Source organism: Panthera uncia, chromosome B1 (genome assembly GCF_023721935.1).
Source record: "Panthera uncia isolate 11264 chromosome B1, Puncia_PCG_1.0, whole genome shotgun sequence".
Taxonomy (NCBI): Eukaryota; Metazoa; Chordata; class Mammalia; order Carnivora; family Felidae; genus Panthera; species Panthera uncia.
In genome coordinates this window covers 19,734,889-19,750,515 of record NC_064811.1, presented here as the reverse complement: position 1 = coordinate 19,750,515, position 15,627 = coordinate 19,734,889, and the positions used below count along the sequence as shown (strand labels likewise).

The following is a 15,627-nucleotide window of genomic DNA, read 5'->3' as shown; positions in this document are numbered from 1 at the left end:
ATCAAACAGTCGCAGATCATTTATGAGATCAGGAATGAACTTCTTGAACTTGAACTTCTCAGCAGCTAAAATGAAGACAAAGTAAATGGAACACTGCCTTCCAAAATCTGAGGGAAAAATATTTCCAACGTAGAATTCCATCATCCGCAAAGGTATCAATCAAGTATCGGCACAGATAAAGGTATTTCCAGAAACACAAGATTCCAAAATTGTTGGACAGTAAAAATCAGGTTGGCCTCAGATTTCTACAGCACCACATTTAACTCTAGATCACTGTTCCTCACAAAGTGGCCACGAACTGGTGCTGGCAGGTCAACTGTTACCAGTTCCTGATGACACAAAGACAGACACCAAGAGTATGTATTTAGATATTTTTATACCAGTTAGAGCACTTTCAGGTCTGTTCAAATTAACAATAAAAAATGTGGGCTTGTATTTTGTATGTCTTCTCTTTTCTTCATTTGCCTTTCATTTTACTTTAATTTATCTTTATCAGGTTTACAAAAGTATCTGACCCCAATGGGTAGGAAATAAAAACAAGAACCTAAAAAGGCAAACAGACAAAAGACCGATCCTTTAACACAGATCATTTAAGAAGTCCTGCTCTGAAGGACATGATGCAATCCTGCAATTGTTCCAAGGAAAACACGTAATCTGAATAATTTTATAGTTGGGTCAGTGCCGCTCAAGAATAAAGCAGGTGGGCACCTGGGTGGCTCAGTCGGTTAAGTGTCCATCTTCGGCTCAGGTCACGATCTCAACAGTTCATGGGTTCAAACCCCGCGTCAGGCTCTGTGCTGACAGCTCAGAGCCTGGAGCCTCCTTCAGATTCTGCGTCTCCCTCTCACTCTGCCCCTCTCCTGCGCACACACTCTCTCTCTCTCAAAAATAAATAAACATTAAAAAAAAAAAACAAACAAACATAAAAAAGTACCCGAGAAAAACTATCTTAAAAAAAAAAAGAATAAAGGACTTCGTAGAACTCAGGTTATGTAGTCATATAATCTAAGTCCTTGCTAAAGAAACTGCAGGACTGCTAGGTGCCAGGTAGAAAGGGAAACCATTCCAGACTGGAGCATTTCTGAAAGCCCTAGGACAGATTTCTCTAAGATCTAAAAGACTGTGCTACATCTGAATGTTCTGAAAGGATTCAGACAACTGGCAGAGGGTTCGCGGTTGGAGCAGTGATAAGCACATAAATAAGCAAACAGCAGCTACAACAGTAAAACAATCCAAGAGTATTCTTAACTCCAAAGAAAACAAAAAGCTGTGTAGGAAAGAGCTTACTATGATTTCTTATATGGTTCAGCTATGAGCAGCATTTACACAGTTATAATAATGCAAACACTAAAATATGAATCTAACCCAAAAATTATGATGTAACCATATACAAATGGGGTAGTGAAAAGGTACAGATTCTGAGGTGGGGGGTGGTAGAGGTGAAGGGGAGAGGGCAGGAGAGGAGAGGAAGAAAGGTAAACCCTCCTCTTCCACAGGAAATAGATAATTCCAAAACTTGATAAATCAGGAAGTGGCAATGCAAGCATGTTTTGTATTTCACAGACAGGAAGGCAAATTCTAAAATAATTAGCCAGAACGGCTGACTGTAGTTGCTGCTGGGGAGGAGAAATGTAAGCGTGGAAACAGGAGCGTTGTTCTTTGTGAAACCTCACAGAACTGTTTGATTCCATTGCCACGTAAAGATTTTGGTTTGACTGAAATTTAACTCATACCGTACAACCACTCTTCTAAAGTGTACAATTCAGCAGTTTTTAGAGTGTTCATGAAGTTGGGCGACTATCACCACAATCTAATTCCAGACCATTGTCATCACCTCAAAAAGAAACCTTGAACCTGTCCACAGTCATTCCTCGTTCCCCAACCCCCAGCCCCTAGCAAGCATGCCTCTACTTTCTGTCTCAACAGATTTGCCTGTTTGGGGTATTTCATATCAACAGAATCATGCAACAGCCACATAGGAATTTTTATGGAAAATTTCCGATTAATGTGAGACTTTTACTTAAAAAGTAAAAACCACGAGAATATGAATGTTAGCCATAGGGGAGATAAAGAAAGCAAGTACAGCAAAGGGGCTTCCAGGAAGCACCGAATCCATTTAACCACAGAATAAAAACGGAACCATATGGGCATTATGGTTACAGTATAAAATGTAAATAACGTAAATCCCAATACAAGAGGTCGGAGAAGTCCCAGAGAAAGTGGGAGACAGTGTAAGGACACTGGTGCTCTCATGTGTTAGAGGCAGAGACCAAAAGATATCATTTCAAAGTGAAAAATCGAGGGAAAGAGCAATAAGCAATATTCAAGGGCATAAAGGGTATTCCTAAAAAGAAATATAATCAACCAAAATTGGATAGTTCATTATCTCTCATTTTTAGATGGATGAAGACCATCTAAAGAAAGGATTAAATAGGATATAAAAAGCTAGAAAAGCAACCGTAAGAACAACAAAAAAAACAGAAGCAGCACACATTAAATAAAACAAAGCAAAGCCAACATACGCCACATAGTGAAAGAGAACAAAGAGAAGAAAACCAGGAAGCATCAAGTAATACAGCAAAACCAAGATCAAGTGTTATCTATTATACCCGCTATGAAAATGAGATAAATCTAGCCACTAAACGAAAGCCAGTCAGACAGGATCACAAAGCAAAATCCAGCCATCCCAGTTCATCACTTCTAAGATGCGCATTTTTTCGCTACGACAGAGACAGGATTTTTAACGCCATCAGCCAGACGGAGGGCAGGATGTGGTTGGGATGGTCCCTCCCCACCCCCTCCACGTGCAAAATTGTCCCAGCCTTTCATGGTACCATCTCTTCAACTCGGCTCAATGCACTGCTGGAACTACACGTGTCACTGCCGTCATCTACGATTCGGTCCCCAAACGCAAGGGTATGACACGTGCAGTCAGGAACTAAAACGGAACAACAGGGCACACGTTGGATATTAGGGAAGTAAATACCCATCCTTGAAAGAATGATGACTACAATCGAGGGCTTTATGGGAACAAAGAGAAGGAAGATCCCCACAGCTAGAGCTGTGTCAGGGTCTGTTACTTAAACCCAGTCCAAAGGACCACCTGTCACTCACCAAGCGATGCCCACTGAAGGAGGAAGACGCAAATTCACCAGGAAGAGATGAAAGTTTAAAAACACCATGAATGACCGGTGTACAATTTGCTCATGACACTGGACTCTCTGAAGGCACTGAGGACACTGAGTTTAATTACTTGTAAACAAAGGAAAAGAAGAGTACTGTTAAGTGAACCTCCACCTCGAGATCTTTGTGCCCTGTCAAAATTGCTCTTCGGAAAGTTTTACTGCTGGTTTGTTAACCTTTCCTTGACAAAAGATAAACTGAGATCTTGTGCGTTTTTCTTTCTGTTCAAAATCACATCATAATCATTCAAGTATACTGCTTTAAATTTAATATTCAGACACAAGGCTTTTTAGAGGTTTGGTAGGAAGAACATGAGAACATGAGAACTGAAGATTACTCAGCTCTCCCTCATTGGTACTTTCTACACATGCTGGGGGGGGGGGGGCAGAGGAAATTCATTCTGCTGCATGGCTCAGCATGATTCACAAATTGCAGGCTAGCATTTCAAATGTCATTTTTATTGATCTCCATTTGATGTTCCATTTGCCTTTCCTGGAGTAGACAAATTACGTTTATGGCATTTCCCTAATAGCAGACCTTGAAAATCTGAGTTTAAATGAGCTCTGAAAAAAACGTAACCAAATGAAGTTATCAACTAAACAAAACCATATGGATGCACATAAATTATTGCTCATTTTAGCGTTAAAATATATCTTCTCTAAGACTTCATAGGTCACAATAAAGGTGCCAGCACACTACATGATAGAATAACATTTCAGGGCATGACAGGCAGCTAGAAACTATAAGGAAAGTCAAATCTCAGACACAAAATGTAAATCTGTCAACTGAACACATGAAATCAAAAGCATGGCTCAAAGAGTGAGGTTAGAAAAACAAATATCCAATCCTCTTCTGTAGCACCTAGCCATCTGTGCAGGACAGCCAGTTCCGTAATAAAAATCAAGTATAACAAGCTAATTTATATGGCTAGCTACATATTTCTTTTCTAGCAATTTGGAAAAGAAATTGCCAATGAAAAGCTGTTGTTACTCCACAGTAACAGATAAAAGTTTGCTTTATAGAATAGGAATCACATTTAAATGCATTTTAATACTTTCAAATGGTGTAGTTATTTCCTAAGACCATTTGTAAATGAGTTGTAGAAAGTTCACTTAGAAAACAATTACAACGTCAAGTAACAGTACATCATCCTTTGGGTCATTTACACACAGGAACGAACTGCGAGTTTCCAGCTGAAGACACTCTAAGAGAACAGGTACTTAATAACACAGAATAATTAACTTAGTAAGCCCTTGATTTTAAAAAGCCAAAATTTTACATGTTTAGAGGAATGACTGATTTCAAATGTTTTACTCCAAAGAAAGCATATAAGAAAGCATGCAGCATCAATCACAGACAGAGCGAGGCAGTGAAATCAATGCCAGTGCATTTCAAAAAGCTTCAACTTCTACCCATCCTCCAAAACCTGTTCCAGTCCCATGTCCTTCAACGGTACTGATCAGCTAAGGCACAAGGTAGCTGTATCACTGCTGACCTCCGAGAACACCCAGCTTTTTTTCCTATAAATACTGTCTACACTTAACACATTCTTCTTAGCACGATGTTATCTTTGTGTATCTCAACTCCATTACTTGCATTTTAAGTTCTTTTTGAGACCTCAACAAAGAATGAATATATGGATGCATGGATGGATGGATGGATGGATGGATGGAAGGAAGGAAGGAAGGAAGGAAGGAAGAGGAAGGAAAGAAGGAAAAAAGCAAACAAGCAAGCAAGCTTGGGCAACAAAATCCAAGGTTATGGGTTACAGATGATCTCAGATGTTGAAAATTATTTTATTAAGACATGTTCTCAGGGCACCTGGGTTGCTCTGTCAGTTAAGCGTCTGACTTCGGCTCAGGTCACGATCTCATGGTTCATGGGTTTAAGCCCCATGTCAGGCTCTCTGCTGACAGCTTGGAGCCTGGAGCCTGCTTTGGATTCTGTGTCTCCTCTCTCTCTGCTCCGCCCCTACTCGGGCTCTGTCTCTCTCTCAAAAATAAATAAACATTAAAAAAAATAATAAAATTTAAAAAGACATGTTCTAAAGAATCAGCACTAGATTACAAATGACAGCATGACCTCTGAGAAATAACCTTTTGAAAATTCTTTAATTCTTCATATTTTAGCCAATGCTTTTATATTCCAATTAACATGAAATATGAATTTCAAAAATTATTATCAAAAAGCCATATTCTGGCAGCACAAAGACAGAACAGTGGTTTAGCTCCAGACTGAAATGTTCTTATACAAGGAAACAAGGTCGCCAAGATGTTCTTATAGTTTAACTGAATCACCAATATCCTTATGTAATAATATAAAAAAGATGCTTATCAGGTAAAATTGAAATGGTAAAGTATAAGAGACTATGCATACATTATGATGACAACCTTGTAAAACAAACTTTAGCACAAGTCAAAAAGGCTGAGAGAAAATACTACAAAATGAACAAAATGAGGGGCTCAAGGGGAGAAATCACAGGTGATATTTTTCTACTTTGTACTTTCTGCATCTTTGGTATTCTATGTCATTACGATAGATCTCTATAGAACTCATGTTTTATCTACTTAGATCTCCTTAAATCAAATCAGCACATACCATATGTTAATCTGCGTCTGCTTTCATGTTTAAAAATGTTTTAGAATCAGGGGCATAAGTCTGCGTCACTGCTAAGCCATTCCAGTAGTAATGGCTTTAATGAAGTTCCTCATCTGCGCCAGGCCTCAATTTTCTCATCTAAGTAAATAAACTGCCTCAGCAAGATTAACTAATTCTCATGTGAAACACTTAGCCCACTAGCCCGCTCACAGTAGTGCTCAATTTACATTAACTTCCTTTTAAATATTTTGTACTGTTGACTGGATTCTCATATAGTAAATGGTCATCACTGATTAAGTACTTTGGTTAGGGGTGATCAAGTTATCCTGTGAAAAGCCTCCTCCATCAAAGGACTTCAAAATCCAAGAAGCTCAAGAAAGATGTTTTTAATAGAGCCTAGTTCTCCTTTCCACTTAGCCTAGATAAGACCTCAGAATCCTTCTGAACACAGCAGCCCAGGGAGCCAGCGCACTTGCTGTGAGAGTAAAAACCTATTTGTCACCAGCAGCCCAGACCAGGGGCTTCGCAAGGAGCTTCTCCCAGCACACAGGAACAAGGCCTGTGACACAGAAGGAAGTGGCCTTTCACAGATCTCCAAAGAATTAAATCCAGGATTCAACTTCCAGTCACTCAATAAAACATTTCAACAATGTAGATTTTTAAAAATAAATGTCCACAGTTTTCGAAAAGTGTTTTGTTTCTTTTAGTGCTGCAAAATAGAAACATGGTAAATCTTCATAACAGTGGATAGGGTCATGGATTCCTAGCTATATCATCAAAAAGCAAAGAAAACAAAAGCAAACATTTGATAAATTGGACTTGATCAAATTTAAAAACTCTTGTGCATCAAAGAACATCATCAAGAAAGTGAAAAGGCTATTTACAGAATAGGAAAAAGTGTGTAAAAATCCTGTATCTGATAAGGGTCTGATGTCCCTTAACATATAAAGAATTCCCGCAATTCAACAACAAGAATTACAACCCTATTAAAGATGGACGAGGGACTTGAATAGACATTTCTCCAAAGAAGATATACAAATGGCCAACAAGCACATGAAAAGATAATCAACATCATTACTCATTAGGGACCTAAAATTCAACACCACAATGACACATCACCTCACAAGTACTAAGATAATTAAAACATACACACACACACACACACACACACACACACACAAAACAGAAAGTATGGACAAGGATGTGGAGAAACTGGAATCCTTGTACGTTGCTGGTAGGGATGTAAAATGGTGTAGCCACTGTGGGTAAGAGTTTGGTGGTTCACCAAAACACTAAACACAGAAATATCGTATGATCCAATAATCCCACTCCTAGGTATATATAGAAAAGACTTGAAAACAGAGACTCAAGCGGACATTCGTATGCCAACGTTCTCTGTAGCATTCGTCACAACAGCCAAAAGGTGGAAATGGCGTTCACTGATGAATGAATAGATCAACAAAATGTGGCGTGTGTGTGTGTGTGTGTGTGTGTGTGTGTGTGTGATGCAGTATTGCTCAGCCATAAAAAGGATGAGGTTCTGACACAAGCCACAACACGAATGAACCCTGAAAACATGCTAAGGGAAATAAACCAGGCACAAAAAGAGCCAAATCAGAAATACGTAATTCCACTTACATAGGGTAACTAGAACAGTCAAATTCATAGAGACATAAATTACATGAGAGCTTACCAGGGTTTGGGAAGAACTGGAATGGGAAGTTACTGCTTAATGATCAGAGAGTTTCTGTTTGGGGTGACGAAAAGGTTTTGGAAATATATAATGGTGACAATCGCATAACACTGTGACTACAATTGCCACTGAACTGTACATTTAAAATTATTAAAATGGCAAATGTTATGTTATATATATTCTACCATAATAAAAACTTTTTAAAAAATGAAAGTAAATTTAAGGACCCAGGAAAAAAAACAAAACAAAAATAATAAATAGAAATGCCACCACATCAGCACCTTTCTGCACACTGCGTTCGGGATAGAGGAGGCTGACATCTTCGGTTATGAGCTTCTCGGGCAGCAAGTCTAGCTTCTGACAACTGGAAAAGAATTAAAAAAACATTTAATAAACTACCAAATTTCCTACCATCCTAGAAAACCCGGTATCACATTCTGACATTAAGAGGCCAATTAGAGCAGCTCAATGTTGTAAACAAGCATCTGTTTCAGGGGAAAACAAAACAAAGCACATTAAACTGGTAAAGTTCTAGAAAAGTACGAAGCAATACCTAACATATTAAAGCCCTGCAGGATTATCTCACAGTGATTTTAACAGACGTGCGGGAGAGTCGTATACAAGACTGTGTTCCAAGAAACCCAACAAAGCTGGAATTTTTCTAGACAAAATTTTCAGAAACTTCAACTGGAGCTGAGTCCAAGAAGATACCAAGCTGATAACTACATCCCTAGGTGCCTTCATCAGTCATATAGTAACTGTATAAAGGCTGCTCACTCAAATGTTAAAAAAAAAAAAAATACTTTTTTCTAAAACTCTGCCTGAAATGATCACAACCTAGACTCGTCAGGGAGAAATCTATACTAACACCTCTGAATCTTAAAGGGAACTGTCTTTGAGACAGTTATTTACAATATCAGTAATCAGAGTTAAGTTGAGAGTAGGTCTAAACTCCAGTCCCTTGACCCAAAAACCATGTCTTCATCTATCCAAAGAGATTTATCTCATTTAATGCTCAAACTGCGTTTTTATTGGTTCACACATTCTCAAACAAATTGTCACATACATCAAAAATAAAAACATATATGTCCACAAAGTTGATATACCTTTTCATCTTCCCATTGAAAAAAATTACAGTCTCTTCTATCTCTACAGGCTGAGCAGGCATAAAACCTCCGTGATTCTTCTTTCCCTTGGTTCACCTTTACAAACAGAAGAGTGGGTCCTAGTTCCAGAAAGGGACAAAACATATCAACAATCGTCATCTACATCAAGTTCTTAGTTTTCACTGCCCTTAAATAAAGCTTGATTTGGTTTTACGCACAATTTGTCATAATTCAACCTACACTCTGTTTAATTACTTTTTTTTCCCCGTCACAATGTTTAGACACTGATGACTGAAGAAATGGCTTTTACAAATTAGTCTCTCCAGAAAGAAAATGCCGTAGTCAGTTGCTGTCTACATGATGAATGACCTGGCTCCTGAGACTAAAACATGGCCAGGGTCCAGAGAACTGAGCATTTTGCCACCTCCACCCAGTTATCCTTTCAGTGAAAATTTGGGCTTTTGGAGTTGGGCACATCCTCTCTCCATAAGTTAGAGAAAAACTAGGTCTGGTTTCTAAGCAATAATTCACGCTATTCTTCTCCCTTTCTTTTTAAATTTTTATCTTTTATTTTAGAGAGGGAGAGCGCACGAGGCGTGGGAAAGGACGGAGGGAGAGAGACACGGACACAGACACTCCTCAACAGGTTCCATGCTCAGCGCACGGAGGGAGGGGCGGGGAGGCTCGATCCCACCACGCTGGAATCGAGACCTGAGCGGAAATCAAGAGTCTTTGGCTCAGTCGACTAGCTACGCCCCTCTTTCTAAGTTTTTAAAATAAAGATATCAAAACAACCAATGAAATCCACAAGTACTTGGCAACGGATTTACTCAATAACATGCATCCCCTTTGCTTAGACTGTCTCTTCCCTTGGCGGGGAGGGGGGGAGGGGAATGTAACAGCCACGGAGCCAAAACCGCAACAGTGAGGACTTCCTATGACAGTGTCTTAAATAAGCTGAAAACACTACGTCCCGAAGAAAGGGCGTTTTCTAGGGATCACACATGGTGGTAGAGAGCATGAAAATCTGGGAGCCGTAAGAAGCCCATGGCATCCTCAGGCTAACCCCCGCCCCTTGCGCCCGAAAGCTCGGCAGAGCCCAAACGCGCACCCACCGTGAGGGCACAGCGGGGCAGGCGTGGCGGGATCAGAAGGAAAAACCACCTCCACTCCCGAGCTCCCCTGAAGACCCGAGTTCCCCTCTTCCTCCACCGCTCCCAGCCAGTCCCTGGGGGCCGCCATCTTCCCGCCACCGTCCCGAAAGCCTCCGTGCAAACAAAGGAGTCTGAGAAAGAGTGCCGCCACGCGGCACGGGGAACTCACAGCGCCCCCGCGCGTCTAGGAGGAGCTGAGACCGCCGGGGCTGAGGCTACGCCCCGAAAGGCAGTCTCTTCTGCCCCTGGCTGCCCCCAAAGGGGTCCCTGGCGGGCAGACCAGGGTAAGGGTTTGGGGAAAAGGGGGGGGGGAGGGGGATATTTGCACGCAATTTATTGGACCTGTGCAATAAGCTCACCTATTATCTGCTCTACCCTTAGCACCCCAAGCACCATCCTCTCATAAGAATAAAGCCAAAAGATGAGATGACTCTTTGGAGCAAAGATTTGGTGGGGTTTTAAGACCAAAAGGCAGCATCACCACCACCAGTAGCTGACAATAGAAATAGCTGCAGCAACCGCGTTTGAGGGAAACATCCTCTTCTTTCTTCCCCAAAGTGAGAGTCACGCTGTCATCTTCTACCTCTTGGGCAACTGTTAACAGTTGAACGTTATCGTTGCATATGCATCGACATCTATACATCAGAGAGAGAGAAATAAACCTGTCCCTCTTTGCATACGACATGATTGTCTACATAGAAAATGCCAAGGAATCTGCAAAAATAATTCCAGCTGAAATTGAGGTCAGCAAAGTTGCAAGATATGAGATAAGGAAACATACAAAACCCATCCTACTTCCATATTCTAGGAATGATCACGTGAACGCCCAAATTAGAAATGAAATACCACTTACAACTGCTGAGATAAATGAAATACTTAGGTGTAAATCTAACAAACATGTCCAGAACTTGTATGTGGAACACTACAAAATGCTAATGACAAAATCAGAGGTCTAAATAAATGTAGAGACTGTGTCACTATGTTAAGAGTCAACATAGCAGGGATGTCAGTTCTCCCCAGGTTTAGTGCATGTACACGTTTAACACCATTTCTATCAAAATCCCAGACTTTTGCAGGTAAAGACATTATTCTGAAGTTTATAGGAAAAGCAAGGGAACTAGAGTAGCTAAAGGAACTTTGAAAAATAATAAAGAAGGAAGAATCAGTCTATCCAATTTCAAGACATTATAGCATACAGACGCACATACGCACGGTTATGGGTGGAAAAGTAAAATTCTCCTTATAGTTCTAAAGAATTGATTTACATACACATATCTAACATCACACATTTAGTCCTACGCCATATTAATTTAGAAATATTGCTCTTTTTCATGCACATTTCATACAGCGGTTTCACTCGATTCTCTCACCTGCACCTTCAGCATCTGGACTTTGACATAACGATGTCCCTGTTCAAGCTGTCCAGCACTGGTTGCCAGTGCACGTTATCTGCACTTATATGTCATTTGGATAGAAAATTCTAGACCCAGGGGTGCCTGTGGCTCAGTCAGTTAGGGTCTGACTCTTGGTTTCAGCTCAGGTCATGATCTCATGGTTTCGTGAATTCAAGCCCCATATCAGGATTCTCTTTCTTTCCCTCTCTCTGTCTCTCTCTGCCCCTCCACAACTTGCGCTGTCTCTGTCTCTCTCAACATAAATAAATAAACTTTAAAAAATTTTTAAAAAACCCTCTAGATCCAAACATGACGATACTTTGAGAAATTTCATCTCAAGACCTAACTACCCATTTTCATTAACACTAACACTTTTATTGGAAAAACTTTTCTTCCAGGTACAGATTTGTGATCTGTAAAAACACTTCTTTACAAAATTTGCAGTTGGATTCATGAACTCCTATCACCAAAAATAGTCACTGAATCCGTATTTTTCTAATTCTCCCTTTAACTCCCGACTCTGTGGGGTGACCTCTCTAAGCAGCCGAAGACAGTATGGATTTCCAGCCTTAACGGGTAAGCTTCCCCCAACAGTACAAGTATGACAAAGGTCGACCCAAATAAGGTACAGTACCCTTTAGTGTGAGAGAATCGGAAGGTTTCAAAATTAAGGCAGTTCCCCCTTTTCCAGGGGAAAATTTTGGGAAGAAAAAAAAAAAAAAACCCTCACCTTATATTCAGACATAGCTGGTAAAAGTCGTGCGTGTTGAATATTTGCTGAGAGGGGCGAGACTCTGACTTCACAACAATAAGCTGGGGATGTTTCTTCTTATCGACTAATCTGTACAGGAAAATCCTTGGGTGGAAGAAAGCCGAGGGACAGAGAAGGATGCTCAAAAGGAAACCAGTGGCAGAGCTGGAGGTGGGTCTCCTGAGCCCTGAGCGCAGAGCCGGACCCTGGGCTCGCAGAGCATAGTCTCTGACACCAGGCCACTAAGACGGGTCCAGTTCAGCGACTCCCCCACACCAGAGGACACGGGCAAACCGCCCAGCTTCCTACGGGACCCGGAAGTCTTACTCCTCACTTTGCCAGTAGAATGGAAGCTCTCCAATCTCCAAATCTACCGCAGAGAAAAGGGTTGAAGGCAGAGGAGCGTTTTGTGGTGATGCCTGACCGACTTCCCTGTCTTCTGTGCCAGAACCCCAGTTTCCCTCGGCAACCCTCCCCAACTTTAGCTCACGTGATTGGAGAGGTAGGAAGAACCACGGGGACTGGCTTGGGTTTGGGCAAATGCCCGGGCGCTTCTGCTAGAACGGTTGGGAAAGAAACTACAGTAGTTCAATGTTGCCGTCTTAGTGGCATCCGTGATGTTGATTTCTCGTGTGCCGCACAGGTTCAGCTTTCCCATCTCGCCTGGGGTAGGTGACTGGCTTGTCTAGGGTCGCGTTGGCCGAGCTAATTCGGCTCTGTTCCATGTGGCTCTCGTGCTCCTCCTGGATCCAGCGGGCCAGTCTGGACATGTCTTTCTCATGGAAACAGCCGGAGCTCAAGAGTTAGGACAAAGGGACAAGCTTCGGGAAGCCTGGGCTTGGGGCTGCCACTGTTACTTCCACCGTAGGCTTTTGGTTCGGGCAAGTCGCACGGCCAAGCATTGCGAAGTTACATGGCAAAGGGCAGTGGGTCAGAAGGGGGTGAAGAAGGGGAGCCGGTGACACAATCTGTCACTGAAGCGCTCTTCACTGGAGCAACCAGGTAGCTGTTGGTATTTGTGGTAGTTATGGGTTTTGCAGTTTCCCACCCCTTAAGGAGCACCTGCCTTGGCCCAAAAGTCAATAAGAGGAGAGCAGCAGAATTAGGAAATGGGAACGTATGAGGATACCACATGAGCACCTAGATCCAGCCATGCCTGAAGCTTTCGCTTATGTGGGTCATATAAGTTTCTCCTTAAGCCAGTTTGAGATGAGGTGCGTTCTGTCAGTCACACCCAAGAATGTCAACTGGGGCTCCTGGGTGGTTCAGTCCCTTAGGCATTCCGCTCTTGATTTCGGCTCAGGTCACGATCTCTCAATTTGTGAGTTTGAGCCTTGCATCAGGCTCTGTGCTGACAACATGGAGCCTGCTTGGGAATCTCTCTCTCTCTCTCTCTCTCTCTCTCTCTCTGCCCCTCCCCCACACTCTCTCGCTCTCTCTCAAAATAAATAAACTTCAACAAGAATGCCAACTGAGGCTCTATGGCCGCAGCCATAATATGGCACGGATGTACCTTCTACTAATTTGCCTTGAAGCTCCTTTCCGGTCAAGACCAGCTAACCCCTCTCTCCATTCTCCCTGCCGCGCCCCCCCCCCCCCCCCCCGTCAATATGCCGCCCGCGTTTGCCCCTCCAGTGTGAGAGCTGGGAACAAGGTGCAGAAGAGAACGTGCATTTATGTGCGTGAAGGTGACTGTTCCTTCACATAGAAATGAAACCCAGAGATCAATAAATCCACTAAAAGCAAAGTTCCCTGGGTTCCGTAGTGTCCCCCAAAGATTGATATCCCCCCGCAACCTCAGAATGTCGATCTCGAAATAGGGTCTTTGCAGGTAGAATCGGTTAAGGATAGAGGAGATATCATGCTGGATTCGGGTGAACCCTACATCCGACGAGAGTGTCCTTTTGGGGAGAGGAGAGGACACAGACACACACACACAGAAAGCCACATGGAGACGCCACGAGCCAGGCAACGCCTGGGGTCCCTAGGATCTAGGAAGAGACAAGGAAAGATGCTGCCCTCGAGCCTTGGACGGGAGCCTCACGCTGCTGACCCCGCCAGAGCTGAGAGAGGATACATTTCTGTTGTTTGAAGCCTCCTGGTCTGTCGCACTTTGTTACAGCAGCCCTCGCAAACATACGCCTCATCTGGGTTTGACATCCTCCTCCCGGACAGCCCAGCTCTTTATTTTATCTTCCAAGTGACCTTGGAGAAGTCACTCTCTGAACTTCGGTGTCCTCACCTGTAAAAATAACCACGTCTACCCTCAAGGACTGGGAGGGTCAGCGTACGTGAGCAAAAACTCACAGAGCACTTTGTCACCAGCCCAGTGACGTGTACACGTTAGTCGTCGCGTTATTCCTTTACGGCTGCCTTCAAGTAGGTCAGGGGGCCACTCTAAGGAAGAGAATCCATTTATTCTGGATTATTCACCATGGCCGGCCCCAGGTGAGATTATAAAAAGACAGATTTGGGCTAAGAAAGAACATGGGGTTCCTACACATGGAGCCTGGGGTGCAGATCCTTTTGCAAGTGGTGTTTGGAAGGAGAAACTTGTAAAGAGGTCAGAGGAGCAGGAAAGGGCAGGGGTAGAGCCGAGGCAGACATGCTTCAGCCAGAGTGGGTCCTCAGCCTGATGCACAGGGAGCTCTGGCATGTGACCCGTCCCGAGGCATTGCCTGGTCTCGGGGTGCCCTTCTGTACCCTACCATCGGTCAGTCCTAATCCCAGACTAAATTGAAATCCTCCGTGGGACTTCACAGAAGGCCCTTCAAGGGACTGACTCCGCTGGACAATGTATCTCCTTATTCTTCATCTTTCGTCCTCCCTTCTGGTGGAAAGCAGATGTAATGGCTGAAGCTCCAGCAGCCATCTTGGGCCTTGAGGTAACTGTGAGACAGAAGGCAAAAAGATAGGAGGAACTGGTCGAAATATACTTCTTTTTAAAAAACTTTAAGTTCAACTTAGTTAACATACAGTGTAGTATTGCTCTCAGGAGTAGAACCCAGTGATTCATCTCTGATATTTGACACCCAGTGCTCATCCCAAGTACCCTCCTTAATGCCCCTCACTCATTGAGCACCCCCCCCTCTCCAGCAACCCCCAGTTTGTTCTCTGTATTTAAGAGTCTCTTATGGTTTGCCTCCTTCTCTGTTTTCATCTCATTTTTCCTTCGCCTCCCCAATGTTCATGTTTTGTTTCTTAAATTCCACATATGAGTGAAGTCATATGATATTTGTCTTTCTCTGACTAATTTTGCCTAGCATAATACCCTCCAGTTCCATCCACGTAGTTGCAAATGGCAAGATTTCATTCTTTTCGATTGCCGAGTAATACTCCATTGAATATATATACCACATCTTCTTTATCCATTCGTCCATCGATGGACATTTGGGCTCTTTCCATGCTTTGGCTATTGTCAATAGTGCTGCTATAAACATCGGGGGGGCACGTGCCCCTTCGAATCAGCATTTTTGTACCCTTTGGATAAATACTTACCAGTGCAGTCACTGAATCGCTGGTAGCTCTATTTTCTATTTATTTTTTTTTGAGGAACCTCCACACCGATTTCCAGAGTGGCTGTGCCAGTTTGCTTTCCCACCAACCTAACTACACGTCTTTGATGTGAGAATAAACCCTTGTTTATTTAAGCTACTTGGGTTTCATGTTTTCTTGTTTGTGTAACCCAACTTGACCTTCACATAGGCTTTTTGAATATGGCACTTCAGGTTTCAGAAATGTGATTTGT

At 42.6% G+C, this 15,627-nt stretch overlaps 1 protein-coding gene across 1 annotated transcript in view; it reads right to left on the bottom strand.

Moving 5' to 3' along the window:
* ZCCHC4 (zinc finger CCHC-type containing 4) overlaps window positions 1-9,844 on the bottom strand; it is a 53,801-nt gene extending 43,957 nt beyond the window's left edge. Inside the window, exons 1-3 of the mRNA XM_049630408.1 lie at window positions 9,696-9,844; window positions 8,581-8,699; window positions 7,756-7,838 (exon numbers count right to left, since the gene is read on the bottom strand). Of these exons, the coding sequence (XP_049486365.1) occupies window positions 7,756-7,838; window positions 8,581-8,699; window positions 9,696-9,822 (329 nt within the window). The 5' untranslated portion in view covers window positions 9,823-9,844. The remainder of the gene's footprint in view (window positions 1-7,755; window positions 7,839-8,580; window positions 8,700-9,695) is intronic.
* Window positions 9,845-15,627: the final 5,783 nt, after the last annotated feature.